The sequence below is a fragment of the Streptopelia decaocto genome (genome assembly GCF_964273445.1).
Source record: "Streptopelia decaocto genome assembly, chromosome: 1".
NCBI lineage: Eukaryota > Metazoa > Chordata > Aves > Columbiformes > Columbidae > Streptopelia > Streptopelia decaocto.
The window spans coordinates 94,704,700-94,721,467 of record NC_138663.1 but is presented as its reverse complement, the minus strand read 5'-3'; the positions used below and the strand labels follow the sequence as shown (position 1 = coordinate 94,721,467).

General features: G+C 42.2%; 1 protein-coding gene across 1 annotated transcript; it reads right to left on the bottom strand.

The window, feature by feature from the left end:
• Positions 1 to 87: 87 nt before the first annotated feature.
• NIPA2 (NIPA magnesium transporter 2) lies at positions 88 to 13,763 on the bottom strand. Its single transcript, XM_082053915.1, has 8 exons — positions 13,489 to 13,763; positions 10,741 to 10,797; positions 5,795 to 5,855; positions 5,240 to 5,462; positions 3,515 to 3,571; positions 2,661 to 2,751; positions 1,942 to 2,102; positions 88 to 1,053 (listed from the first exon to the last, which is right to left on the bottom strand). The coding sequence occupies exons 4-8, from the start codon at positions 5,376 to 5,378 to the stop codon at positions 416 to 418; spliced, it is 1,086 nt and encodes a 361-aa protein (XP_081910041.1). The 5' UTR covers positions 5,379 to 5,462; positions 5,795 to 5,855; positions 10,741 to 10,797; positions 13,489 to 13,763; the 3' UTR covers positions 88 to 415.
• Between the last annotated feature and the right edge of the window lie 3,005 nt (positions 13,764 to 16,768).

The following is a 16,768-nucleotide window of genomic DNA, read 5'->3' as shown; positions in this document are numbered from 1 at the left end:
GTTTTAGTATGGTTACACAGTCCCTCAGCCTTCAGCCAGGGCACAAGTACAAAGGATTCAGGTTCACCACAATCTTTTTACCACCAATGCAGAAATAAAGCAATTTATTTTGGAAAAAAAAAGTCATTAGTGCAATACATCTTAAAACAGAAGAATTAAATGAAAATATTTACACATAAGTTAAGCAACAAAACCAACTGTGGTCTGAGGTCATTTTAGTATTTTTTTTAAAGTAAAAATAAGGCAAATAAAACCCCCTTCAGCATCCTTTACCCAAACTGATCAATCAAACTTAAAAATTAACGATTGTCTACACATACTGTTAAAAAGTACATGATTTTCCAGACAAGCTCAGACATTTCATAGCAGGAAAAAAAATTCCAGAGTTACAGAATTGTTCTTAACACAGATATTTTCAGAAGGCTGACAGGCTACCATTTCTCCTGGCTGCAGGACTCTCAGTGGATTGCATTTCACCTAGACAGGCAGAACTTTCTTCATCGTGATTTAAGCAGTCGTACGTGCTCAGCAAAGTCCCGTTTGCTGCTCTGTCGTCTTTCCGCAACGAGAGGGGCAGATTTGCAAGGGTGAAGTTAACATCTTTGAAGGCATGCAATAAAAAGATCCCCACAATAATAGTCAGGAAGCCACTGAAGGTGCCAATAATGTCATCGGCCGCCATGTGCTGCCATTCCTTGAAGAGGATGGCAGAACAAGTTAAAACAGATGTTGTGAAAATTACGTAATATATTGGAGTCACTATCGAAGTGTTGAATATATCCAGAGCCCTGTTTAAATAGTTGATCTGCGTGCTCACACAGACAACAAGGCTTGGCACCAGAATCCAAGACAAGGGATGTTTCAGCACTGGTTTTCCAGCAAAGAATTCCTTTATAGCGATGCCCAAACCTTTTACACAGGAGACTGATAATGCTCCAATTACAGAGCAAATTGTTATGTACACAAGAATGTTGGTCTGTCCATGACGAGGTCCCACCACAAATATTAGAATTAAAGACACAATGACAACAAGAGTTGCGAAGACCACAAAACCTGTCATTGGGCAGAAAAAAAAATAGAAATCCTGTTACTGAGGTACACTATCAAAAGCATCCTAGAGGTACCAAGAATACACACGAACAGTGTGGGTGGCTTGGCTTAAACAAAAAAGCTGCGGATGTTCCTCATTACTCCTCCAATAACAGAGCTGAAATGATTTTAGAGTGAGCCAGCTAAAGCAAAGACTGAACCTCAGGCACAGTTTATTACCTTTACCAGTCTATCAGCAAGACATCTACAGGATTAGATTGCTAAATTGCCCTACACAGAGACTCACTGAGGTGTAGATGCCATTGGGTACAGGCTTGTCCCTGAAGGCTTTTGAAGGAGGTACGTTTTGGCAGGCTGCTGCATTCATCAGCACATTTCCAATAATCACGTAATTCCTTCAAATCAGCTTTTTAATATCTCTGTGCTGGCTATTTCCTCATGTTTAAAATGGGATTTGTCTTTGCATGGGTAGTATTTTGCAGGTGTGTATTTGCAAGTGCCTGAGCTCCCATGTAAGCACAGGAGCGAGCCTTCAGGATTACATGTCTCAGCAGACATTACATTTTAAGGAGCGCTCACAGTTGGGCTTAGAGACTGACACACTTCAATTAAAATCTATATAAGTAAGTTGTGTTTATACAACTGTGCTGCTGCATTGTTTAAACTGTCATCTCAGTGGTTCACATCAAGACACCTTGTTCAAGGCCAGACAAGTTCACTGGCATCATTGCAAAGCTCCCTATGGAATTATGTCACAGAATTCAAACCTCTACTTCATTCAGACAACACGAAGCAGACAAGGGCTCTCCCCCCGGACTTGAAAGCAGCGGTAATGAAACTATAATCAAGAAACAATGGGCTGAGTACATATCAAACCAGCATTTTTCTTACCTGGATCACCTAGTTTGTGGGACATTTCATTCAAAGTTTCTACTTCCTCCTCTTGCGGAGCATGAATTACCATCACAGTTGATCCCAGTATGCTTAGCAAACACCCTATTTTTCCATGTAGATTAAGTTTTTCATTTAAAAAGAAGGATGACAGAATGGCACTAAGAAGAAAAAAAAATAAAATGCACCAGCAAACATGGAATTAGCAACATCTCAATTTGCTCATCAGCCTACAGGTTGCTTAGACTATACAGGTCACTCGCACACACAATGCGCAGCTTAAAAATAGCTACGTAGTTGATTTTTCAAGATACTTGCTATGGGCAGATCTACCCATTAGTATTTGGCATCTCTCCCCAGAACCCCTTTTTTATGCTGCCTCCCAAAAAACTATCTAAGCACTTGTAAAAATGATATTTTTAATATAAAAATCTTTACTTAGCAATGAAAATATTACTCTGTTGTATACAACATGTTTCTGAAATGCAGAAGATGACAGATTTTCACAGATTGAGGTGTAGATGCATTGCTAGGACCCTTTTATCCATAGTCACTTCACATTTGGAGAACCTTGAAGTTACTCCTGATGCTTATAAGCACTCTTTATTTATTGTTAAGAACCAACCACTTTTATTAGAGCATATTTCAGTGACATATTTCTAAATAACTATTTCACTTCTCTCTCTGAAATCACACTGCTTTCTGTTAGTGCTTCTTACCTTACAAGAACACTGAGAGCTCCTAAAGGAGTCACTAATGTAGCTGGTGCAAAAGCATAGGCAGCAAAGTTCGCTACTTCACCAGCTCCCACTGCAGAGTAAGAAGAAAATTAAAAAAAAAAATAATTAGGCCATTTTACACAACAAACCTGTGAATCGGGGCAAGTGTTGTTGTAAATACAAACCTGCAGTAAAGGAACACTACAAAATTCTAATTATAGCATTCAGCTAACAGTACTAGCAGAACACCCCCCACCTCCCCTGCTATTACATTTTAAAAACAGGCTGGGGGGGCTACAAGAGGTATTAAAATGAATTCAGCCAAATTAGAAGATGTTTTATTTTGGTGTCTATGTTGCTGCCCCCTAGCCTGCCAACTTAAGTCATGTCTGCATGGGGACATCTGCAATTACAGGACACAGGGCAATGTACACATTGAGCCATAGTTACTTGAACACAACCAGTAAGTCCAGAGTTTAAGCAATGAAAAAACAAACAAAAAAGTTCATCCCCAAATATACTTCCCTCTAAAGAATCCTGTGTATCTAAAGCACTTCTCTGCTACGACAAAAAAAAAGAATGCGTATGCTAGCAAAGAGATACAGAAAGACCAATGTCTGCCTAGTTCCACTGCCCAATGAGGGCAGTTAAATCCATGAAAGAACTTCTGGTGTGAGAGAAGTGATATTAAAGTTATATTAAAACCATTAGAGCTGCACCTGTCAAATCACCACGTAGCATTACGATCCATTGTAGAATCCCCATCTCGCTCCTTTTTTGTAACCATTGCTGCCATCTGTGGCGTATTTATTTATTTAAATTATAGAATGCAGATTATATATTTGATTACTTACTTGAAAGAAGTCCAGCCCACCACAGCCACTCCTTAAGGTATGCATGACCACCTTGACCTAAAATTGAAAGAACGTTTGCTACTCCTTTAAACATACATTGACAAAGCATAAGCTGTGACTGATAACATCACCATAACATAATTTTTGCAGCCCATGCCCTTAAAAACATGAGCGGCCTTTTGATACTTCAGCTTTATAGGTAGAGGATTGAAATAAACATCTTTGAATTTATGATGTGTATATGCTTCCTACAACCTTGAAAACTAGTTATTTTATTTCTTTTGTATTAGAAATGGTAGTGATGACCATATCTGCATTACCCTGAAAGCCAGTTCTTTCAACTCTTTGTACTGACGTGAGAAGTCAAGTTATGCGACTCTTAAGAGTGTGATTTTGTGGAAATGAAGTGTGGCTTATGTGATTGATTATAGGTAGAAATGTGTGAAATGTAGTCACATCTTCCCATTCCAAACCAGGGAGCATGAATTACGTATCTCAATATCAACGATCTTTTAGAAGCAGCGGTGACAGGTACTGAAACAAAAATATTCAGATTCAAGCTTCTGAGTCATCTGAGGATGCTGCAACCACCCTATCTGAATCTACCCTCTTTCAGTTTAAAATTCTCGCCCCTTGTCCTGTCACTACAGGCCCTGATAAAAAGTCTCTCTCCACTTTTCTTTTAAGTTCCCTTTACAGATTGAAAGGCCACAATAAGGTCTCTCCAGAGCCTTATCTTCTCCAGGCTGTACAAGCCCAACCCTCTCAACCTGTCCTCATCACAGAGCTGTTCCAACCCTCTGGTCATTGTGTCCCTCGTTCTGGCCTGTCTCCAACAGGTCCGTGTCCTTCCTGTGCTGAGGACTCCAGAGCTGGACGCAGGACTCCAGGTGGGGTCTCACCAGAGCAGAGCAGAGGGGCAGAATAATCTCCCTCAACCTGCTGGCCACGCTCCTTCTGATGCAGCCCAGGATACAGCTGGCTTTGTGGGCTGTGAGTGCAATTGCCAGATCATGTCCAGTTCTTCATCCACCAGTAGCCCAGGCCCTTCTCTGCAGGGCTGCTCTCAATCCATTCACAGCCCAGCCTGTATCTGTGCTTGGGTTTGCCCCGACCCATGTGCAGCACCCATGAGGTTCTCAGAGGCCCACCTTTCAAGCCTGTCAAGGTCCCTCTGGATGGCAACCCTTCACTCCAGCATGTCAACAGCTTGGTGTCATCTGCAAGCTTGCTAAGGATACATTCCATCCCACTGACTATGTCATTGATGAAGATATTAAATAGTCTTGCTTCCTCTATAAAGAGGGGCATGACTTAAACACAATTATTACATGTGATTTTTAGTTTTCTAAAGCGACCTTTTGACACTCAAACACAGTTAACGTTCTCTTAAATTCACTCATTCAGGAGCACAAACATAGTTAATAGCGCTGCTTCCAACTTCCATTTGCAAGTACAATTCAGACACAACTGACACGTGAATGAATCCTCCAACAAGTGTCCCTAGAAGGCATTACATGCAAATTAAATAGCATGTATCACACAGAGAATTATCTGCATCTGACACCAGAGGAAAAAAAAATGACAACAACACATCAGCTATACGTTTTAGGTTTCATATACCTGTTAACGAGCAAAAAAAGTCAAAACAAGATCATAAGTTTAGTAATCTTCCCTTGAACAGCAAAACTTAGATGTTAGCAAATTTCTTAAACATGTATTTACCTGCTCTCATGGAGCCTTTCCTAGCCAACCGGAGAAGGCCTTTCTTTTTGAGGATGAAACTTCCCCCGATGAAAATGCTGGAACTCATAGCCAACAACAGACCGATACAGAAGTCATATCTCCCACGAGTTTGGCTCATCTCGTAAACTACTAACTACTGTCACATTGATCAAGGAACAGCAGAACTTCTGTTACTCAACACAGGATGATGCAACACTGAAACCTGGGCAAAATAAACACATCAGAATTAAACTGGTAGAAACATATACTGTATGGGGAAATCCTCAGCAACTTGTGTGACTGGCTCTCCTGTGAATGGTCTCTGCTATGAGCAGCTAAATAAAAAAAGGCAGTCTACTAACAGGTCTGAACACCCAGAAGGAAGGGCTTCTGACCTAGCATATAAAAACTGAAACACAAACAAATAAAAGTTCTTTGAAAAAAAAGAGCTAAGGAAAACATGAAGATGTGTCATTTGTTTTTCTCTTCATTAAGTACACAGATCCATGCCCGTCACACCATGTAACTGATGATACTGAGCAAACAACCACTTACATTGAAATCAGTTTGTAAGAGACTCTGAGAACAGCCACAGCATTTCTTCCACGTAAACTCACTAGAAAAATGAGAGAGAATATTAGAATGGCTGTTTAATCATATAGTATAGTAATTTCCCTAACACAAACAAGCTTGAGATGTATGCATGTGCACTTATCCTCTAACCAACAGGGAAATCTGAAACAAGAAAGAAGGTATCTGTTCGTTGGTATATTCTACAAAGAGTTTCCCATACCTGCATGAAGCATCTTTTCAGCTTAGCTACCTCTGTATAGTATGAAGGGAAATGAAAACCATTTTTTAGGCTTTCATTTCAAGACAAGTGATCATTACAACAGTATAAAGAACTGTTCAAGAGGAAGAAAACATCTATAGATAAACAACTTTTACTTCCTGGGAACACCAAATCACAGATATGCCAAGAATAGCATTTAGCTCCTTAAGCAATTATTTTCCAGATACTCAGAAGCATGCCATATGACCTAAGCTACATCAACAAGCTTTTGAATTAAAAGGAAAAGGGGGCAAAGGAGAGAAAAAAATATTTCTGCTTTAGTGCTTATTAGAATCTGAATTCCACAGCTTTAATGTTGAGATACAGCAGCAGCTTCCCCAAGCAAGAGTACAGTGCTGGTGTTGATACCAAACACCCCCTTGCATGCTCAGGCTGCAGCAGGCAGATGGATGCACCCACGCCCTGGGAGTCCAGGACTAGGTAAAAATCACGTTCCAGTCCGCCATTCAAGTTCAGATTTCTGAACCTGCTTCTTCAAAATCTGCTTTCTTCCAGTACTGCCTTTCCCTGTACGTTCTTGCTTCCAACCTTGGTGAATTTGCTACAACTCCAGTAAAAACCTAGCAGAGAACGACAGGTAAGTGAACATTAAAACTGAACACAAATCCACTTAACTTGCATCCAGTAAGGCTGTGAAAAAGTACAGGAAAACAGTCCCATTTAATAAGCACTCAACACAACACTACTCAAAATGCTGCCAAAAGTGACTGCTCAAAATTCTCAAATCCTCTTCCCTTAATAGCAATTTTTAATAAATTTTTCCTAAAAAAATAAGATAAGTAAGGGAACTGCAAGGGTCTGCTTTCATTTTCTAGCAAATTTTAAAAATAAACTTAAGGAGATTCTTGCATGATACAAAATCACCTACCAAACACCACCAAAAAACCCCAAATCATTAGTAAGGGAGACAGATGAGAGCAAGCCACCTCACTAACCGCACCAAATATTCTTCTGGTTTTGAATTCAAAGCAAGACGTTCAGTCCCCTGAAGGATAAATGCATATTTAAATGTAAGGAAAAGATGTGAAGAGACTTTTATGACTGTTCTCTCTCACCTTTTCTAGCAGTCCTAAGTTCAGGTAATCAAACTAAGAGTGTTCTAACTCCTGCTGGTGTAAAATGTGATACTGGTATAGCATCACCTGGGGGAGGGGAGCTTCTTTTGCTGAGCTTTTCTACCCTACCAGTGTTTTCAACAGTTGCTACTCTAGTTATATTACTAACAGGAGTATTTCTACTAGTGTAGCTTTTTACTAAAACAGAACTCACCATACTGACAAAACCACTTTTTTTTTTCTTTCCTCCTTTCCCTGACTCGCATAGCTTCACCTATATGAAAACATTTCTGACAGAGGTAAAGTGCATCAGTTAGTCCCATCTTGACATCTTCCACCCACTGCATGTCAGAGACAAGGGAGAAGCAGCAAACGCTGCTTTTCTTTTTTTTTTGGAAGTTAACAGATAATTTTCTGAATTGAGATTTAAGAACGCCCTAGGGATGCTACACTTCAGAACTAGTACTTCTACTCTCCTGAAAGTCCCACATACATTCAAGAGTTTTTAATTCGCTGTCAACCACTTTGTTAAGTTTGTAAACAACTCAAAACTCAACCCCTTCTTCACGTAAATCCCTGCTGGGTCTTCTTTCTAAGTTTAATTGTCCAAACAGATACAGCCAGTCCCATTTCTGCTTGGGCTGGACTGCCATATTTCTACCTAAGGTCTATACAGATGTCTACATTTGCTGACCATTTCTGCAGCACAGTTGCAACTTCTCTCTGAAGAGATCTGGTCCACTTTGCATACAGTGCAGATGTAATCTGCATGCATAGAACTGACATGTATAGCTGCAAAGCAATAGCAGGTACAGTAAATTTTACACTTCAGGAAATCAGTAGTTTAATTATAACCCTAAGACTGAGTAAAAGAAAAGGAACTAATGAGTCGTCATAAATATCATCAAGAAAAAAAATATTATATTTGGAAATTTAAAAAGAAAAAAAAAAGAATCACAAAATGAGCAGTTTCTGGAATAAATACTCCTCTCATGTTTCAGCTTTGGGACATGCCAAAGCTGTCCCATCCCAGCAGCCAGGGCCACTACTAACTTCTAAACAGGAGAGAATCCAGAAAATGTAGAAGTTAAACAAACAAATCTGGCAGTGGGTTTAGTTGGATTTGCTGTATTTCTGCAGTTTCTTTAATCAAGTTCACTGCTGATTTTAACAGAGAGTATTTCATACATTCAAGACTAGCAGGTTAATGGAGCAATAACAGTTTGCCTCTCTGACTCCAGAGATGTAATGAGGGGATGAGACTTTCCTATCCACAGAAGCTACAACACTTACAACACCTTGAAGAATCACCCACTTATGAACTGCCTGTGGATCACCTGGTATCGTGAATCATAACTCTCAGCATGCAACAGTGCAATGACAAACAGAGGGAACGTACACAGAGTCTGAAGGTTATCTGACAGGGAGAGACAGGGAAAAAGCTTTCTGAAAAAAACCTGTAGGACACAAGCAAGTCCAGATTAACCACAAAGTTTGTTTGCTTATTTTTAAGATGTAACTGAGAACCATCACAAATGCTGATAAGATACAGACAGAATGCTTGGGGTTGGAATGGACCTCTGGAGATCATCTAGTCCAACCCACCTGCTAAAGCAGGTTCACCTAGAGTAGATTGCACAGGAATGCGTCCAGGCAGGTTTTGAATGTCTCCAGAAAAGGAGACTCCATGACCTCTCTGGGCAGCCCGTTCCAGTGTTCTGGCACCCTCAAAGTAAAGATGTTTCTCCTCATATTCAGATGGAACCTCCTGTGCTTCAGTCTGTGCCCATTGCCCCTCATTCTATTGGTGGGCACCACTGAAAAGATTCTGGTCCCATCCTCTTGATACCCACCTCTGAGATATTTATAAGCATTGATAAGATACCCTTCTCAGCCTTCTCCTGGCTGAACAAACCCAGCTCTGGTCTAAAACACAAGAAACACTTCTTTGTCTTTTTTCTCAGAAGTCCTTTTCTCCCACAAACGGCACATACACAGTGTTCAAAAGATGTTATATATTTACTGTAACAAGTAAGCCCTCTAAATATTCAGAAACACTAAAAGCGGTGTCATGAGACAAAATAATATTTTACATTTAAAAGCAGCAGATAAGCACAAGTAAGCATGAGAGAGTTATCAGCCAAAGAAAATCAGTATCACTTCCACAAGTTGTTGTATAGAAGCAATAATTATAGTTGGAAAAGTAAACACAGTGGATTGTTTCAACTTTGCCTACTTAACCACCAGACTTTAAGAGTTCAGTAAATATTTTTTTCTCCTAGAAGTAATCTACATATAAGCTAAAATATTTAAGTGGTAGAATTCACAAATTTGTCTAAAAACTGATCTTCTTAACTGTGAACAGGATCATGTCACTAAGCTAAAAGGACCTTGACAGGCCATTTACTTCAACCCTTTGCCATGTACAGCATAATTCACTGCTGCTCCTCATTACAGATAATTCAGCTAAGCTTGTCCCAATAAATACTTAGGAGGGAAACTTCACAACCAGAGCCACACTTTGATGCTGTTAGGAACTCTTGTATCTAACCATCTTCATCTAGATCACCACTTTGACTAACAAAGCCCATCATATTGCCCACTCTGGACTTGGAAAAGACACAACTCTCTTCATCTCTGCACCCACATCTTAACATTACTCTGCCAGTTAGGTGCTTGGCACTTCCTGCTGTGCCTAGGTGGGTTTTTTTGGGTGTGTGGTGGTGTTGTTTTTTGTTTGATTGTTTTGTTTTTGTTTTGTTTGTTTTGTTTTGTTTCGTTTTTTCCCCCTAATGAAGTCCAACTCCCAAAGCTGCATACAGTATTTTAGCTGAGTTATTATTACTTCTGCAACACAGTGGAAGACTAATACTTCTTTTCATATGACCCAAAATGGCTGGTTTTCTTAACTCTTCCTGAGCAGTCATCTACTGTTGACTCATCTTCAGCTTCTTTATTAGTGTAACTTCCAAATTCTTTCCTACAAAACTACTGTTCTCTAAACTGTATTTGTATAGCAAATCATTCCCACCTGAGTGTAATAACTTTCTTTTACTTCCATAAAAAGCATCCTTTTTTTTTTTTCCTGGAAGTGTTTCCTGAAAATATGTATCTGAGTTTACACACTGGCAACCCTTCCCTGCTCAATGTCATTTATTATTTATTTGTCCTTTCAGCCAGATCACTAATATTAAACAGCACAAGACCCAGACATGATTCACATGGAAGGACATTTAAATAAAAGTCTGTTTTGACAAGAGATTAGTAATAGTTATTCCAGGTTATGTCCATTCAGCACCTTTTGAACTGGTCTGTGGTATTTTATTTTCAATTCTGCTTTACAAGAGCTTCACGAGAAGTTTTATGTTTCTAACACTGAAATAGAGCACCTACTTACCGCTCTCCTAGCCATAAAGCTTTTCATGGAAGAAAATGTTGCTTTTAACAAATACACATTGACCATTACGTGTCACACTATTATGTGTTCCCTTCTTCATTTCCACAGGCATAAAGCCACAAGAAACAGAAACACCCCCTAACAAAAAAAATTCAAATGTTTAGTGATAAGCTTTTAAAAGGCTCATTATACATACCAAATTTGTTCCGATATCCAGGAGCATTCACTTCTTAAATATTTCAACGTTAGTTTTCTAAAATAAAAGTTAAAAATAACATTAATTGGCATTTTAAGAATTCGGCTTAAAAAAATATGTTCATCAAGTTAATCTCATTTCCATGCATGACACACAAGACTGTACAGTGTCTCATCTATACTTTAAAGAGGGACAGAACTTTCGTTTTAAAAACACATGAATAACAAAGTAGTGCGATTTTAAATTTGATCTTCCTTAGGTATGTCTCACCTGAAACACTACAGTTATTTCTTCCCTTTGCTTTTAACTTCAGTAATCAAAGAAACTAACTTGCAATCTAAACTATTCTTTAGAAGGTAACGTGCTAAAGTTGAACTTAAATACTATACTACTCCTTTCAGTTTTGTTCTGTAACTTAAGGCACTTCTATTGCAAGAACTTCATACAAAGTGTTAATTATTGACTTGGGTACGGTGAATTCTCAGAGGATATTTATATACAGAACTCTGGAGCAGTGGGGAGTATGACACACAAATATTCTCAGTAAGATTACTAAAATCCCCAAAATACATCTAACTCCTTAATCCAAGTCTTCCTCAGTTATGTTCCGTCTACTCATGAACATATCTTTCAAGCACAGCTATAGAGAGAACACTGAAAGGACAGATATAGTACTAAGATAAAACAATTGTTGGTTTGAAACTTAGTCACGTACATCTCTAAAAGGCCAAGATGCACGCATACAGTACCCACAGATTCTGTACATGTTTTTTAGCAAAGAGTACCTTCAATTTTGCACTGTAAGATACAGTTTTCCAGCTTTGTCAAAGTTAAATGGGTCTGCAAACTTATAAACTTTATTATTCACATATTACACAAGAAAGGTAAAAATATTTAACCTCTTTATATATTGTTATAGATATGCATATATATAATGTAATGTTAGAGGAACTAGCACAAGTACTCAGAAAGCAAAACATACATTAATAGTTCTAACATTGCCTATTTTAAAAGTTTTAGTTAAACTGTGGGGAAACTTATCCTTGATAGCAGATTTCTACCAATCAAGTAAAAGCAACAAGCATTCCATTTTAAGAAACTAGGAGAAAACAAGAAAAACGCCACACTAATATTTTTTTGTAATCTTATTCTTTGTATTTGCTATTGGTAGTTAGTCTCCTCTATAAAAAGATTGCTCTTCAATTAAAGCATTTTCTCATAAAGCTAAAAAGTAACTCCACTAAAACACAGTGCTATTAATTAACTAAACACAAACTAAAGACAGTGCTTTATAGCTGATACTGTATTGACTGTTATTTCCTGGAAGTCTATGAGAACAGACCCAAGATAAGAGCAGATTACATGACTTGCTTCATCTTTGCTGTACCTAGGACACCAGCTCCAATCTCAGTAAGATGAGTCACCAGTAGCAGTTGACTGAAGCTCTACCTTTACTATTTGAGATGGGCAGTTTCAAATTTGAGATAAGCCAGTTAGTTGGAGTCAAATCTAGACATCAGCCCCTGTTTCTTCATTTACATGACTGATAATCTGTTATAACCTACTTTCTATTTGCTGAGATTTTGTCCTGAGAATTAGTAACTTTACCAAAAGCAGAAATTGTGTAACACTGAATTCCAAATGCAATGCTACTGATAAAAAGTTATGCAATAATTTCCTATCAATGAACTCATTACCTTTCAGGGGTAAAAAAACCTAACTGTATACAATGAGGTACATCAAAAGCATTTAGAAAGAGCCAGGATGACTTAAGTCTATTATGTTTTAACTAAAAATAATGTTAAATGTATGGCTGGAAAATTAGAATGTTAACAGCTTAAAAGAGATTAGAAAAAAAAAATTCAGAGACTAAAGAGTCAGACCCAGTCTATACAAGAATGAACATAAACCATCATTCTGAATATAAATTTAAAATTACTTTTTTTCCACCTCAAACTAAAGCACTGCCAGGACTCTGAAGTTCCACTGAAGTCGATCTGGAACCATGCTGCGCCACCCTCAGCTGAACTCAATCCTGAGCCAAACCGAAGACAAACTAGTCTAGCTACCCGATTAACAACACACACACTCCATTCAAAAGGACAACAGCTCTGGAGCTCCGGCACAACTAGAATACTGTAACTTGCCAATGCTGTCCAGCCAGAGAACCTAACAAACACCCAGAGTGATTTTTATTAAAAAAAACCTTGGCCTCCAGAGTTCAAACCACCGCGAGTTTCCCATTACGAAGACACCACCACGGCGAAAGTCTCCTTGGGCTTCTGCAGCCAGGTTCAAGGCCCAAAGCCGTGACAGCCGCCCACCAACCGCCCGGAGGAAGCGCGGCTCGCCCCGGCCTGCTCGCTCCTCACCCGCCGCGCCCAACGCCAAGGACCGTGCGCGGCCCAGGGAGCGGGGAGGGAGGCGGCGCGGCACCGGCGCTCCCGAGGCGGCACCAGCCGGAACAGCCGGGGCCCAGGGGCGGCGGGGCTGAGCGCAGCCCGGAGGCGCGGGCAGTGTCCTCCCGGCGGCGGGGCGATCGCTCCGGCCGGGCGGGCCGCGGCCACACGTGGGGTGTTGGACGCACCGCCCGCAGACACCGCCCCTCCCCCACCCCCGTCGCCCAGCGACCCGAGCGCCCCCAACCGCCGCCTCCCCCCCCGCCCCCAGCCCGCCCTCCGAGAGGCCGGCCGGGCCCACCGCCACCGCCCCTCGGCCAGCCGGGCCCCCTCCCCGCGGCAGGCTTACCTGCGGTCACCGCTCCTCACATCCCCGCCGGGAGCGACCCCGCGGCCGCCGCCGCGCGCGGACGGAGAGGAGGAGAAGGGGGAGGCCGGAGCGGGCGGTGGGAGGGACCGGTGCCCGCGCGGTCCACCGCCATGAGGGGACGAGGGTGTGTAGGGGGGAACCGGCGGCGGGCAACAACGGCGGCGGACGAGCGAGCGCAGGCGGTGTCCTATACCCGGCCGCCCCCTCTCCGCTGATCCCGGCAGCGCCCGCCGGAAGGGGCGCGGCGCGGCCCAGCCCAGAGCGAGGCCGCGGTGGGGCCGGGCGCCCCGCCCGCCTCCACGGCTCCTCCCCCTTCCTTCCCCCGCGGGCACGACCGGCGGCCGCGTCTCCGCGGCGCCTCCTAGTGGCCCGCCCGGGCCCCTCCGTTCACAGGGCAGCGTCGGGACGGCGGCAGCGCGGGGCGAGGGGGCGCCGGCGCCTTCACCGGTACGGGGAAAACGCGTCGTGGTGAACGGCTCTGCCTCCTCCAGCGTCATCCTCGGCTTTTAAAATCCCCCGCGGTGGATGGCGGGCCGTGTGTCACCGCGGCGCTGCTCACCTGCAGCAGTGCCTGGCTCACCCCCACGTGGCACCCCCGGCACACCCGCCAAAATCCAATTTACCCAGTTTTAACGCTCTTAAGAAAGACTTATATTGACAAACCGTATGCAATAAGGGAAACAGACATTTTACAGCATTGGGTTTATTTATTTCATTCAGGTCACGCACTCTTCCTGCACGCTTTACAACCAAAAATGCTTTCACAGTATCACAGTATGATTGGGATTGGAAGGGACCTCAAAAGATCATCTGGTCCAATCCCCCTGCCGGAGCAGGAACGCCTAGGTGAGGTCGCACAGGAACATGTCCAGGCGCGTTTTGAATGTCTCCAGCGAAGGAGACTCCACAACCCCCCTGGGCAGCCTGTTCCAGTGCTCTGTCACCCTTACTGAGAAGAAGTTTTTCCTCAAATTTAAGTGGAACCTCTTGTGTTCCAGCTTGATCCCATTACCCCTTGTCCTATCATTGTTTGCCACCGAGAAGAGCCTGGCTCCATCCTCATGGCACTCACCATTTATATATTATACACATTAATAAGGTCCCCCCTTAGTCTCCTCTTCTCCAAAGTAAGAGACCCAGCTCCCTCAGCCTTTCTTCCTAAGGGAGGTGCTCCACTCCCTTAATCATCTTTGTTGCCCTACGCTGGACCCTCTCCAGCAGTTCCCTGTCCTTCTTGAACTGAGGGGCCCAGAACTGGACACAATATTCCAGATGTGGTCTCACCAGGGCGGAGTAGAGGGGAAGGAGAACCTCTCTCGATCTACTAACCACCCCCCTTGTAATACACCCCAGGATGCCATTGGCCTTCCTGGCCACAAGGGCACAGTGCTGGCTCATGGTCATCCTGTTGTCCACCAGGACCCCCAGGTCCCTTTCCCCTACACTGCTCTCTAATATGTAATCTCCCAACCTATACTGGAACCTGGGGTTGTTCCTGCCCAGATGCAGGACTCTACACTTTCCCTTGTTAAATTTCATCAGGTTATTCCCCGCCCAACTCTCCAGCCTGTCCAGGTCCCGCTGGATGGCAGCACAGCCTTCTGGCGTGTCAGCCACTCCTCCCAGCTTAGTGTCATCAGCAAACTTGCTGATAGTACACTCAATTCCCTCGTCCAAGTCGTTAATGAATATATTGAATAATATTGGCCCCAGCACTGACCCCTGAGGCACTCCACTGGATACTGGCCTCCAACTAGACTCTGCACCATTGACTACCACTCTCTGGCTTCTCTCCTTAAGCCAGTTTGCAACCCACCTTACTACTCTATTGTCTAGACCACACCTCCTCAACTTAGCTGTGAGGATGCTGTGGGAGACTCTGTCAAAGGCTTTACTGAAGTCAAGGTAGACCACATCCACCGCTCTGCCATCATCCATCCACCTTTCGTCTCATATGATGTATAATTGGTAAATATGGTTAGACAAATACTTCTGCTCAGCTTCAACCATAACAAGCTTCAGACTCGGAGGGCTCTTCAATTTCTTCAAAACCCTGCAAGCAGGCTCTGCGCAGCTGCCATGTGATGTTGGGTGTGGATAACCAACACTGCCAATATCCATGGGATGGCTCCACATGGAAGGTGCAACTCTGCCTTTTCAAATAGGACGGGACTGTTTTGTCACATTCCTTAATGAAAACAGTTCCTACTTTATCCTTCTTGCCTCAGGATTTGTCGTGACATTATCATAGTTTGCACAAACAGCTGCTTTGTTTTTGCTAGACTTGGAAATGAAAGCAGAGACGCAATCTTGGTTTCCCCCACAGGACACCCATAACCGAGCTATTCCTCATCACATTACCTGCTGTCGTCTTTCTCATTAACTGAACTAACGTGGTCCTTTAGTCTGCCACGTAATCCCTACAATTTCTAGGCCACTCAAAGCAAATGGATAAATTTTAGGTCTATTTTATTCCCTAAGGTAACATTGTATTTCCCCAGTTTAAAACCAGTCTGGTATTTATGACATGAACTTTTCCCTTGTGAAGTAGTTTCCACACATAAATACACACACAAGCTAAGAAATCCAGTTATCACCTATGTAATTACACAGTAGGAGGCTGGCTTTTCTGTGTTTTACAAGATACCAAAGCTGTGAAGTCTTTGAAAAAGTTCAACAGCTGGTGAAAAGGGTTCCTCAGATGGATTAAAAAAAAAAATCTAACAACTGTATAAACTATAAACAGGGCATCTAAGTACCGATATCTAAGACAATTCAAAGTTTAAAGGGGCTAAAGAAATGAATGTGCCTGTGATCATGCCAAATGCTGGAAACATACATATTCCTGAATTAAGTAGTAGCCATATCTGAAGCAAGTGAATAGTCTTCTTTCACTCTCCTACTCTCCTCCATTCAAAACCATCTCTCAACTGACCTGAAACAGTAATGAAGGGAATATACGTCTGAAAATATTAGCTGGACTCCTTTAAGCATTACAGACTCTTTGTGGGACTTCAGTCAGTAGCTGTTCATCTCCTGCCTCATGTTTCTTCTACTGCTAGTTCTGCATAACATACTGTCACCTGTTCACACAAAATACAATACGTGCTCTCAATTTGGCCCAAATCATTAAATCTTTACTTCGAAGCCAGGAGTTGTGCTCAGTAACAGAAAACACTCAAAGCATCTCTGAATAATTTACAACAGAATAGTATTTCAGGTGTGTTTGCAGAGTACCTGGAGGGAACTCCAAGTATCA